At 33.7% G+C, this 25688-nt stretch overlaps 1 protein-coding gene across 1 annotated transcript; it reads left to right on the top strand.

Moving 5' to 3' along the window:
* Positions 1 to 809: 809 nt before the first annotated feature.
* LOC131855304 (hybrid signal transduction histidine kinase A-like) lies at positions 810 to 25688 on the top strand. Its single transcript, XM_059206562.1, has 2 exons — positions 810 to 940; positions 21621 to 25688. The coding sequence occupies exons 1-2, from the start codon at positions 920 to 922 to the stop codon at positions 24864 to 24866; spliced, it is 3267 nt and encodes a 1088-aa protein (XP_059062545.1). The 5' UTR covers positions 810 to 919; the 3' UTR covers positions 24867 to 25688.

Raw genomic sequence — 25688 nt, forward strand, 5'->3', positions numbered from 1 at the left:
TTATTACATCAGCTATCTGCCGAAAGTCAAGTCTAACTCGGTTCAGCCATTTCAGAGATTAGCCGAAACAAACAGATAGACAAAATTTATAAAAAAAATATTTTGGTGTATATACGGTATTTATATATGCATGTAGTAAGATACGGTTATTTCAATATTACAAACAGACACTCCAACTTTATTTATATTTATAGATTGATGTCATTGTGAACCTTTAGCATAAATGTTATTATATAATATAGACTTATTAGTTATAAATAGTATATTTAGAGTCCATTTAGCAGCATATTGATATAGGAAAATAAAATTCATAAAAGATGATAATACTATACTTGCAAGTATAATGAGATAGAGAGAGTACGAGAAAGAGATATTGCGACAATCAAAGGTCAATAAGACAAAATCAAGCGAAAGAAGATAATATGAGTTTGAATTTATATTTAAATTGTATGTATTTATTTACGAAAAAAAAATATCTATGTATATGTATCAATTATTCAGTACCCATAATACAAGCTTTAGCTAGCTTAACTTAAGTCTAAACACTATGTGAAATATCCTGAGATTATTATTATTTATGATGAATAATGCAAACAAAATGACACACTCAATCTAAGACATTCCTTTTTGAAGTCGGTCTGTAACGGTTTGAGAAGCGCACGTGCAACTCTCCTAGTGTGCAATACATGCACCGTCCACTCCTGCAGTTGCATCTATTGCACACACACACAGCTGCACCGCGCCACGCTCCGCTACCCCCTATATAAACCTAGCTCAAACTAGCCTTGAACTTCACTCCACCACGGCTGCGTGGCGACCACCCCATCACCACAAGTGCATGCAAGTTCGAATTGTGTCGTGAGTGCAAACTATGTGAGAACGTTCAAAACTGTGTTGGTGCTGAATAAAAACTGTTAAAATGAAAATCGTACTGCAAACGGTAAGTTCTGGAAACTATATCTTAATATTATAAAGCAAGAACTTTGTATGTCTCAAAAATAACGTGGATGAAATTTGCCATAGACAAAGACTATATGAAGAAGAATGCACTTCTTCTTCAAAAATAACACATTTTTTATAAAATGCTTAAAAAACATTGAAGTAATGCACGAAGCGAGAACTTTGTATTTTATGAAAGTGTCGTAGATTGAACATGTAATTTCCTAAGTTAAAGTTTATATGAACAAAGAGTGCTAAAACTAATATATTTTTATTATAATGCTTAAAAATACGTTAGTTATAAAAATCATTACATTATGTATTTAGGCTTTGGCAACATAACCTTAATAGCAATAAAAACATATTTAAATGACTTGTGGTCGTATTTGGATTATCCGCCGATCACTAGTATTTTTAAATATGCTATAGCATATATATGTATTGATATGCTACCGCTAAATGTTGAATGTATGACCACGTGATATGAGCAGTAGAAAAGAAAAAACAAGATTTTTGCTAGCAAGAAGTATTGAAATATTATTCTGATAAAACGTGGTTGCTTTTTTTATTCTACGACGGTTGCACCGTTTCCTACGAACATTTTCTCATTCTTCGATGACTCTACGTATATATAAGCGTCTACTGCCCAAATTGTCGTTGTCTATGGTTTACGAACAGCTTAAAAATCGAGATTCTTAATTCAAATATTCGAATGTAGTGTAATATATTCTCTAATCATTATTAGTTAATTCTTCCACTGTCTGTCACTGATCTTCGAATATTACATCGTCTTACACAAATCGTGTCAGGGCTTTTCTTATGGAAGAAACTTAAATTATACTCAATATGCAGAATGAATACTGCATTTGCCACGCTTGTTAATTTATTTAAATTTATTATTTTTCGTCTCTATTTTGAGAATTATTTATCATAAACTGCTAAAAATGCAGTGTATTTGCCACGCTTGTTAGTTTATTTCAATTTATCATAGACAATTCTTGAAATATAGTTTCAAGCATTGTCTATCATAAACTGCTAAAAATGTAGTTGCGTAATAAGGTACGGTAACGTTTTATCATCAGATGGGCTATATCCTTGTTTGCACATATCATGGTATAAAAAATGGCGCGATTTGCATTTGTAGGGAGTATAAATAATTTTTTTCTATTTATATTTTTCCAAAGAGTAGACCGTCTTCGCTTATATTTTTATAGAAATAATAGAGTCCCTAATGAATCAGTAAATTAGTGATAGTACAGTTGTGTATCATAAAAACTAAAAAATGTTTCAATATGAAAATTATATATACCTACTCTTACTAATATTATAAACACGAAAGTTTGTGAATATGGATGGATTTTTGTTGCTCTTTTACGCAAAAACTACTGAACAGATTTTGATGAAATTTTACAGTAATATAAATTATACATCATAATAACACATAGGCTATAATTAAAATTGATATAATATAAATTGGGCAAAATATAATGATAAATGTCAAGTAAGTGTGATGCAGACGAAGACTATAAGTATATTCATGAGCTTAATTTTCCATGGTTTCACTAATGTACTTTGTGAATATTTTGTAAGAACTTGTATATCGCCAACTGTTGTAGACTTGATGTCACCAGTTTACATAACCACTTGTGGTGGATTTGATAGAATTTTTTATGAGACAGTTACCGTCCATGGTTTAGTAATCTAGAAAAAAGTATGTCAATTCGTTAACTATAATATTTATTTCATTAAAATGTGTGTTAATATGATAACATTATTAACATAGTTTTTTTGTAGTTTTTGGTAATGAGTTTAAATTGAATTATTATAATTTGATAATAGGAACATATTTATAACGATTTAATGACGATATCGGTATCTATTTATAAAAAAATATATGATCGCTGTCTGTACATGTAATATATGTGTGAAAAATCATTATTTGTGGGACTTTAAGAAAAAATAACACATTAAATCTAAAAGTATGAATATTAGAATTTTTGTCTATGCGTTTATGCGTGATAATCTCAGAAACGAATGTGATAGTAGTATAAGTATCTTCTAAAATTTTGTATTCTTTTCTTACCGATGAAGTTAAGAACTATTATTATTCTGAATACATATGAAGCCGCTGCTATTATTCAATAAAATTATAAAGTAGGAAATATACAGATAATGCATAATTATACGAGTGTTGATATCATATTATAAACATTCTTTTCTTTCTTCCGCCTTTTGTTCGGTTGTTATTTAAAGGGAAGAGCAAACAAACTGCGAATACAATAATGTTCATTACATTGTTGTTGTATTGTTGAAGCTTTTATTAATATTTAATTAAGTAGGCTTATGTTGACTGGCGAAAAACAAAAAGAACTGAATAAAATCATGATTATCATTCAGAACAATCATCATTTATTACACATAATAATAGTTCATGATTATAGGTATATGTAAACTGAAGTTGTTATTCAAAAACCCATCCGGCCACTATCCATCAATATGGAAGTATGGTATGATATTTAATATTAAAAGAAATTTCGCCCGATTTTGTGCTGTTTGTAAAAAAATTTGAGATGTTCTGCATCTGTTGAGGATATGTGATAGGAATAGAGTAGAGTGGGAACTATTTATTTAAAATATTGACATTAATAAATTTAATCTGGATATTACTCAGAACTACATGCTTTTTCTGAGATTGCGCTGTGTTTTCGTGCGTTGATAAGTCAGTCGGAATTATTTAGTCTAAACCATTAGACATTTTTTTTATTACTATTACATATATTGATTAGTAAGTGATCAGAAAGTATGTCATATATCGTATCCGAACTGAATTTTTTATACAATTTTATTTCATACTAACATTTAGTAGACATACAACATACGAACTGAATTTTTTATACAATTTCATTATATACTAACACTTAGTAGAGATACAACATACGTACATACGATTAACATGTACGTACGTATTACATGAATTTACGATGTAGATAATTGCAGTAGACAAAAGTGAAAACTGCGTAACGAAACGAGATCGGAATTTATCGTGAAATATTTTCTTACATATTTATTTGGAGTCAATTGTCTCTAGAAAGCACTTTCCTAACATCAGATAGCAATGTAATTAATTGTAGCAAAATAGTGGAACAATGTTTATTTATAGTTTGCGAATTAATTCTTCAATTCAATTATTGTTTTTAAAACTTTCGTTAGGCAAATAGAGACGCGTTGTTCTGAGTTTCCTATATTTGCATTAATAATAATAATGATAATAATTTTATTTGTAAATGATTTTGTGTACATCATTACATAGTATAAAACAAAGTCGATGTCGCTGTCTGTCCGTCCCGGACTTTGTTTTATATGCTTAAATCTTTAAAACTACGCAACGGATTTTGACGTTTTTTTTTAATAGGTAGAGTGATTCAAGAGGAATATTTATATATATAATACATGTACACCCGGGCGATGCCGGGGCGAGTAGCTAGTTACACATGTGATGTTATTGAAAACGTGGCCTTTTCAAAATTTGCTTATATCAAGCGTAAATATCTTTAAGTTAATTAATCTTTAAGTATTAAATTATTGATTCTATATAATTATTATTTATTCTATGTATCATCATTGTCTTTCTATTTGATTTAGGTATAAGGTATAATATTGGTTCGGGTACTGTCGTATCTAGTGCATAAGACTGTAATAGATACTAATGTGACGGGAGTGGGAACACAACGGCTGTTTTATTAAAAATTTATTTATTTATTTAATTTAAAAATAACAATGACAAAATTATGACTGTGTACTAAAAAGCATGAATGCTTTGTGCGCACAGAGGGCCGTATATAATACAATAATTACTTATCTGCTAGTTTTATGACAGGTATACAAATCTTATTACAACTTACTTTACTACTTTTTAAACCAGCCAACAAATGCTTTTATGATTAGTAAACAAGCAATACAATCTAGAATAATATTTGAACAAGTTCAGTTGAGGTAAAATAATTGAGGGTAGGTATCAGTACCGGTCGTGTACGTCTGGATTTACTCACTTCGTATATAGGATGTTTCAAATACTTATATCACAATTCATAAAAAGATGTAAAGTGTATATTATTAGTTATTCATATTATAATTTAATAAGTAGGTGTATAATATTGTTTTAATTTCCATTTTATGTTTTTTATATTTAATTCTGTTTTAAGATTAGTTGGCATACTATTTATTAGTTTAGCTGTTACGTAATTCGAAGTTCTTTTTCCGTAGAAATTATTGAACCTTGGGAGTACTAGTTTTTTATTAGTAACACCGCGGGTTATTTTCGTTCGTTATAATTAAAATAATAAACGTGTATATTTCCCAAATTATCTCACTAAAGATCAGATATCACGGCCGATAGGGATCAGTGGATGAAGATTTGTGTATTTTACTGGGCAAAACCGAAATAATGAGTTGAAGACAAGGCTCACTGAAGGTGAGTGTAATAGATACGTAATTAAAACTAGTAGTTTATAGCTACTGAGTAAATAGACAAAGTTATTGGGTGTTAAGTAATCATTAGATACATAATATACATATGTTAACATATGTATCATATGTTCATTAGGTGCACAGGTAATAATATGCTAATGCGCATTTTTATATGAATAAAAGTATATATTATAATTTAAATTATAATATATACGTTTATATACCAGACTTAATAATAAGAACCCTAAACAATACACACCCGTCTAATCCTAAACTATTTTTAATTTGTTAATTTGTTTGCCTATATTTATTATGTTACAAGATAAACCTAAGCAAAAAAGCTAAAAAAGCTAAGCAGAGCTTCTGTTTTGGGTACTTGACTACTGCTACAAATATATAGACACTTTTTTTTCTAAATATACATAGAAAACACCCAGTCCAATAAATATACAAACAATCAAACTCATGAATACAAATGTTTGAGCCGTGCGAGGAATGAAACCCATGACCTTCGGAAGTAAAGCGGTGTGCTAAACCGCTAGACCATCTAGGCTGTCGTCCCTATAATAGTCCCTCCAACGCTTCACCACGGCCAGGCCAGCCCCTTCATTTATTTGACTAACAACACATTTTTGTATTTTAATAAAATTACACTTACGACATAAAATGAAAATTTCTATAACTTTATGTACCCACATATCTTTAAACTTTAGTATATTCAATCCTCCCATGCCTGAACAAGTAACATCATACATTGTTGCATCTCAAGTATTCATATACATTAACTTAATTACTATTTCTTATTGACATGAACTTTAAGCGAGTATATACACTTGGAATTTGCAATGTAAATTTATTGCATTCTTAGTACGCTGACTATTGTCACTTTCTCACAAGATTTTGTTCCCAATTAGGCAGGTGTTTGAAGGAGTGGTAGTTGTTCGGGTGGCTTCACGTCTACATCTACGTCTGACCTCTGAATTATTGCCTGCTGCTTATGGTGATGACTTTCTAGAGAATCCATTACCGTAATCATCTATACAGACGTCACAGGGATTCATTATAATTTTTACTTACTCAGTGTGTTAAAAGTTTTTCAAGTTGAATTTAAACGTACCTAAAAGTAAACAAATTCTCTTTGGTTAGTACCACAGATAAGATAATATTACATTTAGTACTTAAGTAGTAAGAGGGCTACTATTTGCTTGTTATAGCTCTTATTCTTTCGATTTTGTTATTTACGTCTACTATTTGTTTATAATTATAAAATACCTATTTTTTTTGTATATAAAATATTTTTATTATTTGGTACATTCATATGATAGACTTAACTATAATAATTTTTCCGTTAACAAAATATTATTTAGTTATTAACTAATTATATCATTTACATTACTTAATTGTACAACTACAACAGAAAATTAAAAAGCTTAAAAAATATAATACAATAACTAAAATATATTATTAAATGGGGTCCCTTTAGGCAAAGGCCCTTAGGCCCTTTCCGAAGATACTGGCAGCGTTCCCTCTTTGAATAGCTAGACTAATTCTAATACCTATTGCAACATATTACATAATATATTTCCTGAAAAATAGAATGCTTCCATTTACGCAAGATTTTGCAGGAAATATTTCATTCGAACATTTGTGGCCCTCATGATGGAAAATAGTCTCATTTATTATCTTCCCCAGCTATCCTCTCCAAATGGACATTTAACGTACCTACATTGATTTGATCTGATTTCGAAGTCCTTTTTAATTGAAGAAGTTTACACGCCTCTTGGTCTTTTTACATCCGATTCCGCTATGTTTCAAGTAGTTATTGAGGAAGAGTATCGTAATGTTATTTATGTGCGTATACGCAGGTTTAAGTAGGCAATAAATCAACAATTTACGGCCTGTCATTGACACTTGCATTGCGGTATTATGTCATGGTTAGTTAACGTTAGTGATCTTTTATTACACCATGTAATATAGTATCAGGTAGGTAATTGCTAGAACACAACTTGCGTTGAGTTTCACAGTCGTTGCTCCTTAATGAAGAGAATTCAATTGGTCATATGCAAGTGAGAAGTATCACCTGTCGTCGTGTTCCACTGTTTCTAAGTTTAGTGGTGCACATAGGCTACGCTAGTAATTGTCTCCTTGCTCGAGCATTGCATCTCTTGAATTAATTTTAGGGTAAGGTCCAGGATGCTGGCATCTACATAGAAGCATTGACTTCTTTAATAAATAAAATTAGGAGATACCTATTTTTATTTTTTACAATACTTTTATTTATTTTATCTATAGTATATGTATTGTCCTGTTCCAATAAGATATTTTCTCTATTTAAAGGATAGTGACAAAAAAATCAGATATGAATTAGCCTTCAGTTTTTTTGAGTCCTAGGGTCTAGAACTCAATCTATCAAGGCTTATCTTATACCCCGGAACAATGCTAGTGAAATTTAAATAATAAAAACTAAAAGACATAAAATATACATGGGCAATAAATTTAAAGGTACCAACCTACTTAACAACTAACGACATCTGTTCCGTTTGCCACAGATGCAACTTTTAGGGCACACTCGTAAATCTTAAAGTTACGCAATCAGCGTACGAAAGCCCTTAACTATAAACATAAATAATTATTAACCCAGATACATGTTTTTATAAATGTTACAATTTCTTCTCTATTGCTTATAGATTTCGACAAAATGTTACTGTAACCTCAGTGGTTATATAGTGTATGAGATGAAATAATTGGAGATATTGATAGCAGAGATATTAATGGTCCAAGTGGTCTAGCGGATTAGCACACCGCTTTACTCCAATGGTGGCTAGTTCGATTCCTTGTACTGTGCCAGTTTGTATTTAGGAGTATGATTGTTTCTATCGGAATGGGTAATGTCTATGTATGCGTATTTACAAGAATAAATGTACTTAATAATTTATATTAATTGTCTAGTACTCATAGCATAAGGTCTGCTTAGCGTTGAAATAGATGACGCTGTGGGGTTATTATTATTATTCGTCTCCATAGAAAAAAATCTAGAAAACGTAGTATATAATTTCACAGGAGCGTGTCATTTATAATTTAAGAGCCACGCTCTTGTAGGTCTTGCCACTTTCCTCGATCCTTCATTTCATATGTCATGGAGGAGAAGTATATCTTGTCGTTAATACCTATTAAAAAGTTAAAAGTTGTCCCACAATTGATTAAGTAATCGAATTATATACAAAATTACTACATTACAAGAATGTTGGAATACAATTTGTACTTTTTTAAAGTCGGTTGATTAAATTACACTGTGCTGCAAACTAAAAAAATGAAGATAGCCAAAGACAAATAATTAAGCTTGAATAATTTTATTTCTATTATAGTTCTTAATACAAAATATCCTTATTTATTTACAATGTAAAAATTATATACTGACATGGTGAAGTAAATTTACATTTTCTCTAATAATTGGTGGTCTATTGCAACGTAAATCACGGGAAATGATGTCCTATCACTATCGAGTTAAGAATCACTACTCTACAATAAGGAAGTAACGTAAACTCGCCTCCAAATCAGCACAATTTCCCTTTCAATATTCCCACGTATCAAGTCTTGTGCAACAGGTAGTTAAAAGCGATAGTGGGGTCGGAAGCAAGGACTTTCCCTGTCGTCATGCCTCGGAGAAACGTGTCTAAAGGGCAGAGAAACTGTTTGCGCATCCCACTCGTCCGTGTCATGCCGACCTCTGGCCTTGCATCGGAGCTGTAATATATTATTACGTTTATTCCCGACTTAGACGCTCATTATATATTATTATCTTTCGGAAGCATTGGCTAAAGGTGATTTTATGAGCTACAGTTGAGATTATTGCGCAATATTCTGCACTATTTCATATTTGAATGAGTCGTAGGTACTAGTGATCCGATCGGCTTCGAGCGGTTAGTTCTTTGTTTAAATATATTCTCAGAAAAAATATTTCATTCATTGGGCTCTCCAAAATATGGTAAAGCGTAGTGATGGCTGGCTCATTCGGCATATTCGTGAACGAGTGCTGTTTGTAAGGACTGGTCGGCTCTAATGATTACGACTAAGTTACTCAACGACTTGGTTTTGTATTTAATATTTTATTGAATTAGTAATAATTCTAACTGATTTATATTATTAGGTAGATTGTAATCACACATTTTATTTTGATAATGTAAAGTTACAACATTTGTTTACAAGAGTAACAGTTTTCCGTAATTGTGATGTGATTAAAAAAATAGGTATGACTATTTAAAAGTGCTTAAAATTTTATTTCATTCGGATTAAGAATTTTCTATTCTATTACATACTAATGAAAGACTCATGTTACTAGATAATAATGTCACTTGATGTACATATGTACATCAAGTGACATTATTATAGGTGATTTTTGTTATAATATCTTTGGTATTTTCTTTGCTATATTTCTTTTTACTTTTTACATTATTTTATTGTCTAGAGATATCATCGGGTTGAATCAATCCGTTTAGTGGTTTTAAATAATATGTATTCGATGCGTAGGTGCTTTTTTTATTATATCATCTTTTAATATTATGTTAATTAAAATTAAAATATAAGTGTTTACATCATTATAAATTTACATATATCTTATATATCTCTAATATAATTTTAAGCTAGCAGTTTTTATTTGTCTATATTACCCTGACCCAAAGGGTAGTGGCGGCGCGGGTGAAATAAATATTGTTTGATTTTGATTTAAGTGGACTGTATCTAAATAATCTGACGGGTACGTGGATTGACACGATACACTGTTAGGTTGGTGATTGAGAACTGCTTGTGAGGATGGAACACAAAGAAAGAGTTCTGGTAAGGAAGGAGGCACAGTACCTTTGAATTGTAGGTTGCAGTGCGGCGGCTATCGGTGTCTCCAGGTCCCAGCTACTTGCTTCACAACAATGGCACAAACACAATGGTCTTAAACACACTAGAGCGATGCGGTGGAGTAAAATGTTTAGTAATTATCACGAATTACAAAAAACTTGATCTTAAGCGCGATCAAGGCGGGAATTCAATGTCAACTTCAGCGTTCAATTTAACAGTGACGCGCGAGCGCGATATGTCACTTTCGATACAAGCGAATCTTCTCGCTCGCACTTAAAACAAAGGTATGTGCGGGAATAGGAGAGGATAAGGAATTAGTGTAGTGCCAATCCTTAGAAAATTAACGTTTCGTACCACGCTAAATTATTTATTTGAACAAACTATTACTAATAATAATTATACAATGATAAACAAAAATATAATGTTATATGGCGCAACCATTCCCCCCCGCCTTGAAGGGACGCCTTCAAAGTAAAAATAGAAACTTAAAATAAACTAAACCTTAACCTAGAACTCGTATTAACTAAAACTAATGTCTAGGTAAGGGGCACAGACGTACAACAGGGCGCAAATAAGAGCCGGTTGCAGTTTTTACACGAACAACTCGAATTACGCCGTCAGAAGCCGGAAAGACCTCTTCAATAACCCCTAAAGGCCAATGAAGTGGTGGCGCGTTTTCAGTACGTACAATTACAACAGTTCCGACAGTAATCTGATTGACGGGTGTATTCCATTTTTCGCGAGATTGTAATGTGTGCAGGTACTCCGCTCTCCATCGCTTCCAGAACGTTTGCACTAATCTGTCTAATAATGCGTGGCGTGAAATCAAAGAACTGTCAGCTATTTCTGCGGCGGGCAAATATTTCAACGGAGTAAAATTTAAAATATGTGCGGGTGTTAATAATTTTGCGAAACGACAGATATAAACTACGCAGCGAAGAAGCTTGGACCAAGAAGAAAAGCGATTTGCCAGAGCGATGAAAACAGATTCTTCTGGCGGTGTACGAGTAACAAAGGAGAGTTTCTTCTCCTCAGGCGGGTCCATAACAGCAGAAGGATTGAAAGCGGTGACTGGCCATTCCGAAAAGGTGGATTTAGCCCACTGCGGGCCGTTGAACCATAGGGGGTGGTGAATTATTTGGGCAGGAGTAAGCCCTCGCGATAGACAGTCGGCTGGATTGTCCGAACCAGACACGTGATAAAAATTATGCGGTGAAAGCAGAGATTGAATTTTAGAAACTCTATTCGCGACAAAAGTATCCCACCTGTGGGGCGATGCGTGGATCCAACATAAAGCAACTGTTGAATCAGAAAATGCGTGTATTGCCTTAATTGGATAGCGGTTGTTAACAGCGGTAACAATATTTTTAATTAAATTAGCGAGCAAAAGCGCTGCGCAAAGTTCGAGTCGGGCCAACGACACGACCTTGCGGGGTGCAACCTTAGATTTTGCACTTATAAGATGCACAGTACTCACACCATCATTCTCGACGTGGAAGTACACAACAGCACCATAAGCCTTTTCACTAGCGTCTGCGAAGCCAATGATGTTCACCACACTGCGTTTTGTGATGTCAACATGGCGCGGTAATTTAATTTGATCTAGACTGGGGAGCTCATCCCTGAAACGTGACCATTGTCTGACGATAACTCAGGGGGGGCGTCGTCCCAATCGCAGTTGCATAACCATAACTCTTTGACAAGAAGTTTGGCAAATAATATAACGGGTGCTACGAAACCCATTACATCCCACAATCTTGCGACACAAGATAAAATGGTGCGTTTTGTACACTTTTCAGCGGGCGTGCAAATTTTTAAACTAAATAAATCAGAGCTGGGAGACCAGCACAGACCCAGAATTTTATGCGTATCAGACACATCGAATTCTACGACTGATGAAAGTCGATGTGTTGACGGAATGGAATTTAAAACTACTTGCGAGTTGCTCGTCCATTTGACAAGATCAAATTGTCCGACCTTCATGAGTGAGATGATCTCAGCAGCTGTGACGATAGCCTCATCTTCACTATCTAGACAATATACTAAATCATCCATGTACAGACCGGTGTGAACCGCTTCCTTAGCTTTTGGGAACGATTCGCCTTCGTCGGTGGCTAACTGCTTAATAGTACGCAGTGCAAGAAACGGACTCGATTTGAGTCCAAAACAAACGCGATTAAACTGATAAGCCTGGAGAGGTTCGTCAGGCGAAAATCTATACAATATGCGTTGAAATCTGCGGTCACTCTCTCGAATACGAATGCAAAGAAACATTTGCCTAATATCGGCAGAGAGAGCTACTGAAAATAATCTGACGTTAACTATAATATCAAATAAATTGCGTTGTAAATTCTGTCCATTATAAAGAAGATCGTTGAGAGATACGGACGTGCTAGTTTTAGCGCTAGCATTGAGTACGACGCGCAATTTAGACGTGAGTTTATCTTTTCGAATAACTCCATGGTGCGGTATTATATACGAAGGAGCATTACTATCATCATTAACGGGTGCGGGTGAAATATAACTCTTATCTAAATACTCCGTAATGACGTCATCATAGGCTTGCTTGAGTTCAGGCGAAGCCTGCATTTTGCGTTCGAGACAAAAGAAACATTTCTCGGCTAATCGACGCGAGTCGCCAAGAGAATGTGCATTACCCTTGAAGGGAAGCGCGACGGTATAACGACCGTCGTCCTCGCGAGTGGTAGTGCCAGCATAAATAGCTTCACACTCCTTGTCGTCCGGGCTGAGAATCGGTGTAACATTCACCTCTTCCATTTCCCAGAATCTACATAGAACGGATTCCATCGTGGGTTCGGTAACACAACAATGCGCGGTGGTAGTGTAATTACAATTATCTAACATATTAGACACGGAAGTATCGGTATTTGATCTAGCGGGAGCTGAACCTACAATAACAAAGCCTAATACGGTCTCAATAGCATACGGCGAGACGTATGCGGGTTGACCTTTAACCTTACGGGACAATATTAAATGCGGGAAAATTGAGGCACCGATTAACATGTCAATGTTCCCAGGAGTAGCGTAACTATCATCGGCTAAAGGCAAATTTTTAAAATTTGAAAATAATGAAATATCGACACTAACAGTCGGTAAACGTTCGGTTATTTTATCTACAACTAAGGATTCCATATCAAATTTAATATTACGATTAAACCGTGAAAAGAATTTTATATCTACAGAACCCTGTGTGGCCTTTGTTGTCCCTCCTATACCTTTAATCGAAAAGGTTGTATTCTGTATACATTGCAATCCCAAGCGATTACAACAATCCCTAGTTACAAAATTACTTTGAGAAGCACTGTCCAATAATGCTCTAATATAATGTTCGTTACCGTCTCTATCGATCATTAAAACACGAGCGGTGGCTAACAATACGGTAGTAGGTACGCGAGGCATATTTTTATTAACATTGTCTGATAACGTGCATAATGCTACGTTTTCCGATGCGCGGGATACGACGGGTGTCGGCGGGGGTGAGTGCGGGGCGCGGTCCGTGCAAGGAGCCGGTCGGCCGCCGCCGCCGCCGCCAACAGCGGGCTGCGTGTGCGACGAGTGCGACGATAGATCCACTGCGCGTGACGTAGTCGCTGTGACCGAACTACCACTGAGTATGTTCGCGGTGGAGGTGGCATTACTATGCTCAAAGTGGAGCATAGTATGATGTTTTGAGTCACATTTGTGACATCGACTATTTGAGTTACAATTAAATACACGGTGATTTTTACTTAGACAATTAATACAGTAAGAATTAGATTTAACAAATCGGAAACGATCATTAGGCGTTAAATTTCGAAAACCTGGACATTTATATAAATGTTCATGTTGTATGTTACACAATGAGCACTTAGGCTGCGGATTAGCGGTTGTAGTATAAGAGTATGTAGATTTATGTTGCATAACTTTCGATGCCGCATCCATACGACGATCGACAACTTTCTTAGTAACTTCTTGGTTGCTTGAAGAAGTGCGTTGCAATATTTTAATGTGATCGCGCACAAATGACACTAATGTATCGAAAGATGGGATGTCGGATCCTCGTTTATCTAGTTCGAAAGCGCGGGCGGTTTCGGAATCTAATTTCTTTAACGCGGTATACAAAAATATAAAATCCGAAAGATTATTAATTTTTAAGTTATTTAACGCGGATACTGAAGTTGCGAATTTATCGAGAAATTGTTCTAAATTATTTATATTTGATGAATGAAAGGGCTTCATTTCGAATATTTGATCTAGGTATGATGATGCGAGCAATCTCTTATCTTCATACTTACTAATTAAAGCATCTAAAATGACCTTATAATTTTCAGAACAAGGGTTTATACCGGCAAATACAGAACGAGCTTTACCTGTCAGTTTACCCATCAAATAATGTAATTTTTCCGAATCTGACAATCTAGGATTGTCATGAACTATGCTTTTGTAAGCTGTATAGAATAAAGACCAGGATCTCAGATCTCCTGAGTATTCCGGAATTGGTAGGGGGGCAGACGAGGCCTGTCCTCATCCCTATTATGCTGATGATGTTTGACATCAGGCGGTACCTCTAGCGATCTTGCGGCTCGTTTTATACGGCAATACAAATCATCAAATGCCATGAGCGGTTGATAATTAATAACATATTTAGGATTCAATTTAGATTCTAAAGTATTTATTTTATCTAACATAGTTTCGAAATCCGAGCGTAATTTGTCAACTGTTTCGATCTCACACAAGAATGTTTCTCTTTCATATTCACTAGAAAGATTATGAGTCCTATCTGTAATACTTTGTATGCGAGAAAACATTAAATCCTTTTTAGCGAGTAACAGGGGTAACTGATTGACATCCGACATGATGAACAACCTATAAATACAAAAACTTGTTTGTACTAATAAATATATAAGAAAGCGGTGCGGTGGAGAACAGATAAATACCTACACAAGTTACGTGCGGTGCGGTGCGGTGCGGTGCGGTGCGGTGCAATGCGATGCGATGCGGGCAACGAGAGCCGGCAGTACACAATGTACTTACAATTAAAATACGAAATAATAAACCACAACGTACTCGTGATAGGAATCTGTCAAATATTTATATTAAACAAAGCGATGTCTGTTTATTACAGCGTAAGCAATGTCTTGTTTATTACAGCGAACTAAATTCCAAGTCTATGCCGCTAACCTATTCAATAGTAGACCGGTAGAAAGCGATAATATTAAGCTATAATATCGTATGCGTCTCAGCCTACCCTAAGGGGGCCTGAGGATATCAATATGTAGGTAGATAGACTACCTACAATGGCGCGAAAGTAATTGATAACTACGAATATAAATGCGGTGACTACAAAAATAAAGTTGTTTTACCTATAGTTAGGTTAAAACAATGCGGGAGTATTACAACAAATCGTAAATACCTACTATTACTTACGATGCGAAATTGAGTTGACACGGAATTTGATATGAATCTATCAGGTAAGTAGTTGTACCTACATGTACCTACGAGATTCTAGAAACATCGATATAACGAAATAAAGAAAATGATGTAGTAAAATACAAATTAATTGTATGCGTTTGTACGAAATATACCTAGAAATAAAATATCTAGTGTGGTTTAACCAAATAATTACAATATTCGGCTCGAAATGGACCACTAAAATAATGGCGGCGCGGGTGAAATAAATATTGTTTGATTTTGATTTAAGTGGACTGTATCTAAATAATCTGACGGGTACGTGGATTGACACGATACACTGTTAGGTTGGTGATTGAGAACTGCTTGTGAGGATGGAACACAAAGAAAGAGTTCTGGTAAGGAAGGAGGCACAGTACCTTTGAATTGTAGGTTGCAGTGCGGCGGCTATCGGTGTCTCCAGGTCCCAGCTACTTGCTTCACAACAATGGCACAAACACAATGGTCTTAAACACACTAGAGCGATGCGGTGGATAAAAATGTTTAGTAATTATCACGAATTACAAAAAACTTGATCTTAAGCGCGATCAAGGCGGGAATTCAATGTCAACTTCAGCGTTCAATTTAACAGTGACGCGCGAGCGCGATATGTCACTTTCGATACAAGCGAATCTTCTCGCTCGCACTTAAAACAAAGGTATGTGCGGGAATAGGAGAGGATAAGGAATTAGTGTAGTGCCAATCCTTAGAAAATTAACGTTTCGTACCACGCTAAATTATTTATTTGAACAAACTATTACTAATAATAATTATACAATGATAAACAAAAATATAATGTTATATGGCGCAACCAGGTAGTAAATATGAAACCTATAAAAAACTTTGTGTTTTAATTTATATATTTAACAAAAACACTCCGGTCATATGAACACCGATAACACAACATATTAATATCTGAAAGATGAGGGAGCAGATTATGGTTAACAATAGGACTTAGTGGCCCATTACCTAAGTGGACTTAGTGCTAGCAATGTACCTAGTCAGGTCCATCTTCACCTAGTCCCCAAAGAAACCATCGTGGTAAATTCTTGACCGAAGGCGGTCTCGGTGCTCTAGAGGTTTAGCACACCGCCTAGGTCCTATGGTCAATTCCTAACAATATTCCACATTACTAACAATCCCCTTTCCCTCCTGTTTTCTATAGGTAGAAAGAAAGAAAGAAAAATATTTTATTCAGTGCAATGTAAAAAATACAATATAAACAACAAACGAAAAAAAAAGAGCAAATAAAATATACATACAATTAAACTTAATTTACCATGTAGATAATTAAAAATAAACATAAAATAATCATTCTTTACATCCAAAAATGCACTGAAATGGCTCCACTCAGCTTTAATGTATGTCCTAGGTGAACATACAGCTGGTTTTCAGTGGCACCAAAAATATATATATAAAAGGGAGAGAGAGAGAGGGCACTATTTAAAATATTAATGATAATAATTAAAACAAAATTACAACTAATAAATACAAACCAATTACATATACTAGAAATAACAAAATAGAATAAAATAACATTAATAAATACAAACATATATATACAACTACTTTGCCGTAAGATTTATAGGTTAAATAGTACATAGATAATTCTTGTATAGTTTTTTAAAGGTGAATAATGATTTAATTTTCGGTAAGGTATGTATTAAAAATTTGTATATATATAAATATTTATATAAGTTATTTAGTACTCATAACACAAGCTCTGCTTAGCATGGGACTAGATGGCGATGTGTGACTTGTCTTGTGTTATTATTATTATTATAATGGGCTACCCAATCTTACTCCAAGCTCCTCCTACCATTCTTCAATGGTGCCCTACCAGCGTGACTATAGCTGAAAATCAATGTGTGCTCCTTGGGCAAACCAAACTGAGCTATGGCTACTTGCACTCCACAAGAAACTTTATATGTATTATTATTTTGTTTACTGATAAATGTACAAATAAATGATTTATCTATCTATCAAAATGTACTCGGAAAATGTGGGCAATTCAAGTATTACGTTCAAGACGTCACTTCACAGATAGTTGATAATGCCTCAGGCTGATTTCTTATTATTACGGTATTAGAAACTAAAAACAACCTATGTAGTTGTAGTAACAATAGCATCATCTCGACCCTTCACCCCGATCTGATTCTATCTACTTATTCATCTCACGAATCGAAAGCTCGTACAGTCCGTTTCTTCGTTTCCTCGTGTATTATGAAGATTGTTCGGTACTTACTAGTTACGTGAAGTACCTATAGTCTGTTTTTTAATCCCGGAGACTAAATTGACAGGTATAAATGTATTTTTTTTAAATAATGTTACCACTTGTAGTGGGATAGTACTGTACTGGAGATATCGATGTGTTTAATCGGAACTTTTTCTTATTCTTTTAACATATTAGTTTTAAAATTTACGTGACGTTTCCACAACAGATTTTCAATATTTATGTACTGATATTAGAGTTTCCGTTACTGTCGTTGTATTATACATACATGTATACCGTACATATACAAGTAGGTATTTTAAATAGGTGTATGTTATTAATTTAGTGAAAAATTTTAAAAATATTTTGATTCAACAACCATATATTTGTTAATACCTATACTTTATTAATTTGGCAATCATGCATTTAAATAAACAACTACGGTTTATTTCTAAGTAACCCATTTTTATAAATGGGTAATTTATATTAAATTCCGATTGGTCAAAATGACAGTATTCACAGTCTATATCTAATATTTTTATAACATCAAAATCCTTTGTCTGATCCCGGACAACGTCGCCTCCCAAATAATAGCGAGTTATTATAGGCTTGGTTCTGATTGTATTCAATTAAACCTTTCTATTGAATAAAGGACTTCATAATAAAAAAAATATCCATATTTTTGGCTACTTATTGAAGAACTGCTCTTTTTATCAAATAAAACTATGCAATACTAAAGGTAAAAAGTAAGATCATTGTCGATATCGCAGCTGGCTGAAGCAAATAAATAATTTCATCATTATTAATCTAAGTTCTAAGTGATCGGTACATAATTGATTAATGTAAATAATTATCTTTTCAAGTAAAAAAACTGAGAGTGTACGAGCAGTTGGATAATGAATGGACTCTGTAACAGATCACGATATTACGCTACCATCAATCTGAACAGTAACAGTAGCGACACGAAACCTCGCACCATTTCACGCCTCGCAACACACGTGTCAATGCCTCCATACATTCATGTTTTTTCCATCTCGAAAGTATTAACAAGATTCATCTTCTCTTTTATACATGTAGTACATTTTGTAAAAAGTCTGCGTGGATTGGATGGACCTTTCTCTCACCTATTTCAGTCGCCGAGCAGCTTGTTTTAATTTTCAGTTGAAGGTTGACATTAGATAGTGAAAATATAGAATAAGAGTACTACATCTAAATCCTTCTAAATAGCAATACGAGAGTAGTATCAAAAAAATCAAAGATATCAAAGAGTATTTTAAGACGAAGTATTCAATACTTTCGAATAGAATATTATAAACTTCGACAAATAAATGTAGAGATGTTTTTTTTGGCGACAGCTAGCCTCTACAGCTTCACCAGATGATAGGGGCGAGTGTAGATGGCACTCCAAATCCGTGGAAGGTCTTTAATCTAAGGGCACCGCTAGGGGATCGAACCTCGGCTCAGGCCGTCGTAATTTCGATCCCTGTTTGAATACTACGGGGACATATTGATGAAATATAATATTTTAGAGAAAAAAGACGTGATTATATAATGTAGCTTTTAATATAATATACATTAAATCATACACACATTAATATTGAAGAAAGTAGTTTCGCCTAAATTTAAAACTTTTTAGTAGATCAGATTAACATATAAGTCTCAATTTCTACGGTTATGAAAAGCACATCACAACCAACAATGTTAGAAGCGCGGTACCGAACCAACAATACCGGAAGCCGGCAAACGTCCTCTGCCTGTGATTTTTTGAGTGTTCGTTCCGAATGTAAAAAAATATGACTTTTCAAAAGGTCTTAATTTTGAACAAAATTTATTTAAAAGAGCAAAGCAAGATGATTCTTCTGATGACTCTGCTTTCTGATGAGTGGTAGAATGAATAGAATATGAATAAACATATTTTTTATATATATTCATTCGTTAACAACAGACCTTCTTTTGTAATAACCTTTTTTATTTTGGACCATGTTTTTGATATACAATTTTTAACTTTTACCCCTTCTTTATCTTATTAAGTTTGTGTCTAAAATAGACTCTTTTATTTTATGAGTCTATTTTACCATCAAAGTCTACCGTTGCTACCCGTATTAGTAGTAATTAAACTATTACGTTACACTAACTGCTTGAATGCAGTACATTTGATGGCTGGCAACACTCACATGAATGTCACTATCGCTATATACATTCCAAGCGCTCGCCGTCCATACTATGAGTCAGTTGGGCGTAAAAAGAATTTCTAAGGAATTGAAAGAAAAACCTCCTTAACGATGCCTATTTTAGGTGTTGCCACTGATTTATAATCGTTTATATGTCTTAATTAATATCGTCGTGTTTCTGTTTTACAGTACTTATAGGACATACTTATTTATAATTTTTTCTATCTATTACTACACCATAATATTATAAATAACCCAGGACAATTCACGCAGCGCCATCTAGCCCCAAGCTAAGTAGAGCTTGTGTTATGGGTACTAAATTACTGATATACCTACTGTAGTGAAACACGAGCTTGCAAGATGAATACTACTTTATTGACAGTTGAGGGTAATATTAAAAACATAAGCAGCAAACTACTCACATAATACACTACACCCACATAGATACATTTTTTGTATATACATAATATACATAAAAAATTCCCAGACTGATTCAAATAATCATGTCCAGGAATATAAAAGTCTGTACTGTAAAATTCAACATTTTTTATGTTAAGATTTCACGGCATTTACTGACCCTACACCTCGATTAGTATGCAAATAATACAATTTTACCTACGTTTCATAAAGAAGTTCCTTGCGTTTATAATTTTTGTTACTGTAAATGTAAAATCAATAAAAAATAACAAAAGTGGAAATAGCATAGGTTAATATAACCAATACAAAAATATAAAGCAGTAGAAATAACCATCAAAGGTTAATATAACAATAATAATTCGTCCGTGAAAGCTCTCTTCGCGATGATTATATAACGGTATTGAAAACCTAAGTACTGGATTACTCCGGTTTTACCTTAGAACTAACCCATAACTATGTTGTTTTATTGGTAGAAATAGAAAACTTGTAATTCGCGTAAGCCTATAAAAATATGTATGGAAAACACGTTATACGTAAACGTTAGCCAATTAATGTGGTCTCTGTATTCAAAGTAGCTTTATCAATTACGTTTCGTTTTCTAAACTTTTTCTATCTTCGTCAATGGCCGGTTGATGTTTACATTTAACCATTGTATTTAAGAAATAATTATACATATAATTATTATAATATTTTTAAGGCATATAACTGCATGGACCGGATGATGGTAACGAGCCGGGTGAATCAATTCTTGAAATTTTACGCAGAAAACAGAATGGCATATATACCATATTTCGTCTCTGCTCTGTTGATCTGCTGTAATTCCTAAGATGTCAGTTTATGTTAAAGAATTGAAAAGGTATTTTCAAAGTGGTTAAGAAAATATCTTTTTGCCACCCACTTTGAAAATAGCACTTGTTAAGATTAACAATCGAGTATTTCATTCGGCTCAATATATATTCAAAAGAGTTTGTAAAATCACAAAACCGTAATACTAAAATTCATTTAAGCAAAGCTTATTTGATTCAATTTTTATTATATTAATACTTTATTTACAATTGAAAAATCAAAGATTAAATTTAAAAACGATAATTATATTTTTGGCATTTTTTTATTTTCAGATACGGATACTAGTCATTATACAAATCATCAGAAAGGCCCGCTGTCAAGATGGATTTAGTAATCAAGATTTATTACGCCTACATGCTATGGTTACCAACGAAGGGCAAGGCGAATCCATCCCCAATTATAACACCAATGGTATACAGAGAGATCCAAATACCCAATCTGGGAACTCGGTGAATGTTCCTTACCATACAGAAGATCAAGCTGTAAATGAGGAGTACAATAGAGCTGATCGCGCCCGAAGTAGGAAAGTGTATCATATAAAAAATCCATTCCAGAATCAGGACAGTGAAATACACGAGGTAAATACTGAGACGCAAGACAGCGGCACCGCAGCTAGTAGCCAGTATGCAGCCATGCAGTATTCGCTACCGCCCGAAGAATTTCTTCAACAAATGAGAGAAAATCAATACTACCAACAACAACAACAACAACAGTTGTCTACCCCAGCTCCAAACACGGGGTACACAGCAACACCCCAGCCTTCTTACCAATATTCGACTATTTCCCCTAATTACGATAATAATAATCAGATATCCAATCAAATACCGCAACTTGAACCTAAAACATCCAATAATCCATCTTATTACCAAAATACTAACTCTTATCAATATGGCAGTAATTCATATTTAGACGGTGTTCAAAGTTCACCGTCTCCTGTACATCCTCATTTATCGAGTTCACTTCCTAATAATCAGTTTGTGAGTACACAATCTAGTGCTTACATTTCTAGTGCATCTCCGATATTTCTGTCTAGTCCTCCAAATTTACAACATTATATTTCATCACCAATGACGGATGTTCAAACAGGATCGTCTGATTATAGTAACAGAGTATCAACTGTTGGTTCCTTTAGTTATGACAACAATAAAGTTTCAGCAAATCCTTATGAGAGCTCTGGAATAAAATATCCGATGAATGTACAGCAATATCAAAGTGAACAATCATATTCCACTCCGAATCCATCGTCATCACCTTATTCTGAATTAACTCCGGATTCTTGGCATAGTTCAAATTCTGCTGTAAATACTTTATCGAAATCTATGCAAGATATGTCATTAACGCAATATCAGAATTATCCCTACAACAATAACCAACAAGAAATGAGATCAGATTCCGAAAGAACTGAAAATATGAATGGTGAAACACATCGTATTGGTAATATGCCAGCAGCTAATACTATGTTTATGAATGTGGTACCTCCAGAATATCAGTTAAATAATTTAAGAGCTCGAACTAGGGACGCAGAACAAGAAACAGCCCAAAGCTCCATTTATTCTCACGGAGATTTTGGATGGAAGCTCGCTAATAAAAAAATACCAGATAGCTATACGTCTGGCACTTATGGTAGACTTCAGTTTCCTTTGCAGCCTACACCCGGTTCGGCGATAAGTCAAATGAGTTTTCATATGGACACAGGTAAGCCTAATACCTACGAAGCTGTAAAGTCTGCATCTGAAAATTTAGAAGCACAAGAATTTGCAAAAGCAGCTGCAAAAGCTCAAGAAAGACAACAGCAGCAACAACAATTCTATGGTAATAACTTACAAACTTATTACAATAACAACCATTTATTAGGCACTATTACACCTGGACCTCTTTATGCTAATAATGATAAGCTAAGGAATAAGCACGGCGAAAACTCAAATCTCTATGCTTATAGCAATATTCAAACTGATTTAATTACTGCATCGCCTTATTATTATGCAAATTCAAAGGAGAATAACATAGACCTGAAAACCAAACAACCATTTGACCATGATAAAGCTTTAAAAAATATTGTACCAATTGATGTATCAAATGTAGTTTCAGATTCCCAATCGAAGTCTGTTGCGGATAATAATAATAGACAAAATATAAACAATTTTGGTAAAGATAGCCAACTTGAACAAAATTTAAAACAATACTACAGATCAATTACTGATGCATATTACAAAGACAAAAATTCTATTTACGGTTTTAATATTAAAACAAAACCAGAAGATCTTATAACAAACGAAAATAAACATTTAGATCTCAATAGTTTTTATGCCAAACAGCAACAATTCCAAGAGCCTACTTATAATCAAGGAAGTACGTCAGAGAATAAACGTTACATAGATGGATCATTGAATTCGCCAAATAGTCATTTTTCAGAAAACTCTCAATCATCTCTAAATATTCAGCAACAGCGTCCACTAAATTCAATTACATCTGATGTCTCAAATATATTCAAATTAAATGATATTCCCTATAGATTTTCATCTGGTTTACCTGATGGTGTTAATAACAATAATTTCGAACAAGCAGTAATACCTACACCATTACCAATGAGAATTAATCAAAATGTAGGAAGTCATCAATTGGACGTAGCGACAAATATACTTAATAAATTAATTTTAAACAAGCAACCTTCAGTTAAACTTAATAGACCCGAACTGGATCCACAAGGTGCCAATTTGCTATCTACAATTAATGGTTTCAAAGTAGCAAATCCGTTTAATGTTGATTTGAAGTTAGTAGCAGAAATGTTAAAAGGAAAGCCAGCTCTTGATGAAACTCAGATATTACCTTTAAGAGATCAATTTAGTAAAACTGTACCGCTCAAGTTAGATATATCACAATTACATCAACTTCTATTAAAAAATGATAATAACGCCAATTATGGTTCATTAAATGAAGGCCTTGGTGCATTTGCTAATCCATATATAGACATTTACAATTCTGGTCGGTTTCCGTATCAAGGTGTGAAATACTCTCGCAGTCAAGAAGAAGAGGAAAGCATCATTCCTATAGCAGACTCTTCAAATAATCATCCGATAGGAGCTGTTATTGAACAAATAGATGACATGTCAAGTGATCGTGAAGCGAGTACATTGTCAGATACAGCTGTGATAACAAATTTGGAAGATAGACCAAAAAATATATTTAATCCAGGCTCCAGAATAGGCCATAGGCATCCAAACTCACTTGTTCCAGGGCGTCATTCGTATCAAAGAAAGTATCCCAAATCTAATATTAACGAACCGTATCCTTTACTAAAACCTCCACCTCAGTCTAGAAATAGAGGTGGTCGCAGTAAATATAGTAAACAGTTACGCAGGCGACGTGTTAACAAAACATTAAATCCGCGGATTATGAAAACTGAGCCATTATTCGAGGCTGACGCTGATATTGAGGATGATAACGTATCAACTGTATTGAGACCACCTAATCCAATTTCAGAGGCAAAAATTGAAGAAAAGAATGATGAAGATGAATAAAATTATTTAGTAACTTATTATGAAGCCTCTAGAAATTATATCCCCTATATTAACCAACACGAACTGGACTAACACTTTTAGCTCAGTCATCACTGGTGGTTCAAAATGTTAAATTCATCAAAGAAGTTGTAAATATTCTATTTTTTCCAAATTTCTAAGTCGTATTCATGTATAGAAACGAAATATAGAAATTTATAGATAGAATAGTAAGTAAAATTTGGGACCTGGTTAAAATATCGTATATTAAATAAGCTGCATGCTATTCGGTACAACCTATATTTGTATTCGTATGAAAAGCAAATGAAAGTTTATGACGTTCTAAATTGGACTGCCTTAAATTTCTATAATTCTACTGCATCATATGTAGTAGAATTGATTACTAAAAGAAATGTATTTATTCTTATTTATTCTGATTATTCTACACATATAGATGCTGCTGTTGTTACATATTATGGCATTTACATTATAATAATAGTTATACGAAAATTTATTAAATAGAAATGGAAAATGCATTTACAATAATGAAAACTGTAACATTTTAATTGCGTTTTTCAAAATGTTTAGAGCTTTTTATATGTAAAGTATAGTGTTGTAAATAGTATTAATTTTAGTTTTAGGATACCTCCTTACTTATCTTATGTTATTAACAAATCTTTAATGTATGATTAAGGTGTAAATATTTATAAAATAACTTAATATACATTGTTATTTTGTGATAAGTGATAATTAAGTAAATGTTTGGCACGATCCACTCTATTTGAGTGTATAAATCTACATGTAGGAATATATGTAGTATTTGTTGTTGTTAAATTGTTATTGTTT

The sequence above is a fragment of the Achroia grisella genome, unplaced genomic scaffold (genome assembly GCF_030625045.1).
Source record: "Achroia grisella isolate CSIRO2021 unplaced genomic scaffold, CSIRO_AGI_Agris_v1 utg1062, whole genome shotgun sequence".
Classification (NCBI taxonomy): domain Eukaryota; kingdom Metazoa; phylum Arthropoda; class Insecta; order Lepidoptera; family Pyralidae; genus Achroia; species Achroia grisella.

What these genes read in the sequence shown, in the direction of transcription:
- LOC131855304 (XM_059206562.1), top strand. Translation starts at nt 920, where the DNA reads ATGAAAATCGTACTGCAAACG. An exon ending in TGAAAATCGTACTGCAAACG is followed by an intron (nt 941 to 21,620) that starts GTAAGTTCTGGA and finishes TTTTATTTTCAG; the next exon opens with ATACGGATACTAGTCATTAT.